At 52.7% G+C, this 2,376-nt stretch overlaps 1 protein-coding gene across 1 annotated transcript; it reads right to left on the bottom strand.

The window, feature by feature from the left end:
- On the bottom strand, window positions 1-889 carry BBK36DRAFT_1087038 (acetyl-CoA synthetase-like protein; the record flags this gene model as incomplete). Its single annotated transcript, XM_024888969.1, has 3 exons — window positions 1-145; window positions 222-694; window positions 793-889. Coding segments are annotated over 3 exons (715 nt in total), but the record flags the coding sequence as incomplete, so codon positions are not given.
- Between the last annotated feature and the right edge of the window lie 1,487 nt (window positions 890-2,376).

Below are 2,376 nucleotides of genomic sequence, written 5' to 3'. Positions count from 1 at the left end.
CATAGATGTGGAAGAATGGTAGGACGCCTAGCTGGGCGTCGTAATCCCATGAGACAATTCTAATGTCCGCTTGTTCTCCCTGGCGAGCCTGGGCGACAATGTTGTAGTGGCTGAGCATCACGCCCTTGGGCATGCCCGTTGTTCCCTACATGGCAAAGCTCGTCAGCCGTCCTCGAACAGCAACAACGCTCGCTTTTCAATGAAGTATGTTCACAACTCACCGAGCTGTACACAAGATACGCCAGGTCCTTCTTAGGATCAATAGCAGGCTTCTGCGGCACGACGCCCGCCCCCTCGGCCGTAACCTCCGTCCAATGCCTATGCACGCCCGTCTCATCCCTTCCATCCCCGAGCAGCAAGATGCTCTCCGCCGGTAAGCCCGCCAGCGCGGCCGCCTTCCTCGCCGTTTCCAGCAGCGGCTTCTGCGTCAGGAGAGCCCTTGCGCCCGAGTCGGCGAGCTGCTGGGCGAGCTCCTCGGCCGAGTACGTCGGGTTCGCGGGGCAGGAGATGCCGCCGGCCCACTGGATGGCGAAGTTGAGGACGGGGACGTCGATGTTGTTGGGCGTGAAGAGGGCCATGACGTCGCCTTTGCGCCATTGCAGGCGGTGGATGAGGCCCTGGCCGAGGGTGAGGGCGAGGTGTTTGATTTGGGCCAGGGAGTGGGATCTGCCTGTGTCGCAGTCGACGAAGATGGCTGAAGGATGTGTCAGTTGGGGGATGACATTGGCTTTTTAAGGTGAGATGGAAGAGAATATGGAGTTGCAGGTGCTGGTAAGTATGCTATATACTGACGTTTGTCGGCAGGATAGTTTTTGGGCTGTTCCAGGTAGTACGTCCAGAGGTCGATGAGAGGGACGTCGACCGGCGCTTGAGGCGATTTGATGGGCATGGCTGCGGCGGTTATGATACGGCTGATACAGGATCTCTATGAATCAACAGTGATAACAAAACTCTCCAATCTTCTCGAGTCAAGCCAGAATCGCCAAGGGAAAAAGTCAACGCCAAAGAGTCCAGTTCCACAAACACCGGGTCAATAACGGTCGAGGTCTGCTTGGCTCACACGTACTATATCAACCGAAGATAAAAACTACCAAATTGAAAGAAAGGGATCTCCGTCTCCAAAAGAGAAAGAACATGCCGAGAGCATCGCATATATAAAGTGGGATCGCAAACGAGCAGGGGGGGCCAGAACGCTGACCGTGCTTCGTGAAAACGCCGGCATGCCATAGGACAATCATAGGACAGGGCAAGAATATGGGACGCCATCGTCATCCATGCCATGTACGGAACCGTCTTAGTGGAAGCTTCCCCCATCTTCTCCACGCTTTGAAACTAGGTCTAGGCAAAAAGTCCTGTTCTTGTGCTAGCTTAGCACGGGATATAGGCTCGTTCTCCTATTTTTATATCCGTTGTTTCGGGGTACGGACTATCGCTGTGATAGACATATCCGACTTATCTTACTTCCCACAAGATGATCAACGCTTAGCATAAAGGACATGCTGCACATATACATACGGACGAGGAGTGATAGAGAAGAGCAGAGATTGGGGCCCTTGTTGTATTTAGTGTAGACAGATACTATGCTTGGCCGGGTTCGAGTTGCCCGGAGAATAATGACGGGGTCAAAGCGGAGTTTTGGCGGAGCCGTCGATAGATGCGAACCTCGGCACAGCAGACGAGGGGCGGATGTGGGGAAAGCGAAGATATTCGTGATGGTGATGTCTTGTCTTGGAGATTCTGTGTGATGTTTGATACTCATGGAGAGAGTGAGGGAGTGGTGACGAGCAGAATCTGGGGTAGACCGAAATAGGGACATACTATCTTCTTACTGGGTGTATTGCGCGTATTGGGTGGTTTGGGCGGTTCGGGTAAGATGCTGACCTCCCGAGTGCTATGTGGGCATCATGATGTGCGAATGGATACCCTTGGCTCGCTTTCGCTTTCGCATTCTCTTTTACATTCTCCTTTGATTATCGTAGACAAGCGGGAGGCCTTTGTCTTACTCACGAGAAGGCGGAACTTCCAGCGAATCGTGTCAATGGCTTCATGTACGATTCTACATGGTCGGCAGAGTCGAAGGATTCGCACACCCCAATGCCGGCCTGTCGCTCATTGTTCCGGGGTAACATCGATCCGTCGGCAAACGGGCACGGGGACTTTGTGGAATCAATCCCATTCGGCTGCCATTACACGTCATTCCCGACTATCATAGAAGACGACAACTCATCCAACTCCATATATGATCAACAGGTATTCTAGGTATCTGGGTATACAAAAACCACGCCAGCCTCCGTACCTTTCGAGTCATAAACCAAGTAAACAAATGGCAACAAGCAGTATAACGCGCAGACATTGAAAAAAAGATGCCGAGTCTCC

Source organism: Trichoderma citrinoviride (genome assembly GCF_003025115.1).
Source record: "Trichoderma citrinoviride strain TUCIM 6016 unplaced genomic scaffold BBK36scaffold_57, whole genome shotgun sequence".
In the NCBI taxonomy this organism is placed as follows: domain Eukaryota; kingdom Fungi; phylum Ascomycota; class Sordariomycetes; order Hypocreales; family Hypocreaceae; genus Trichoderma; species Trichoderma citrinoviride.
This window is presented reverse-complemented; position numbering and strand designations above follow the sequence as displayed.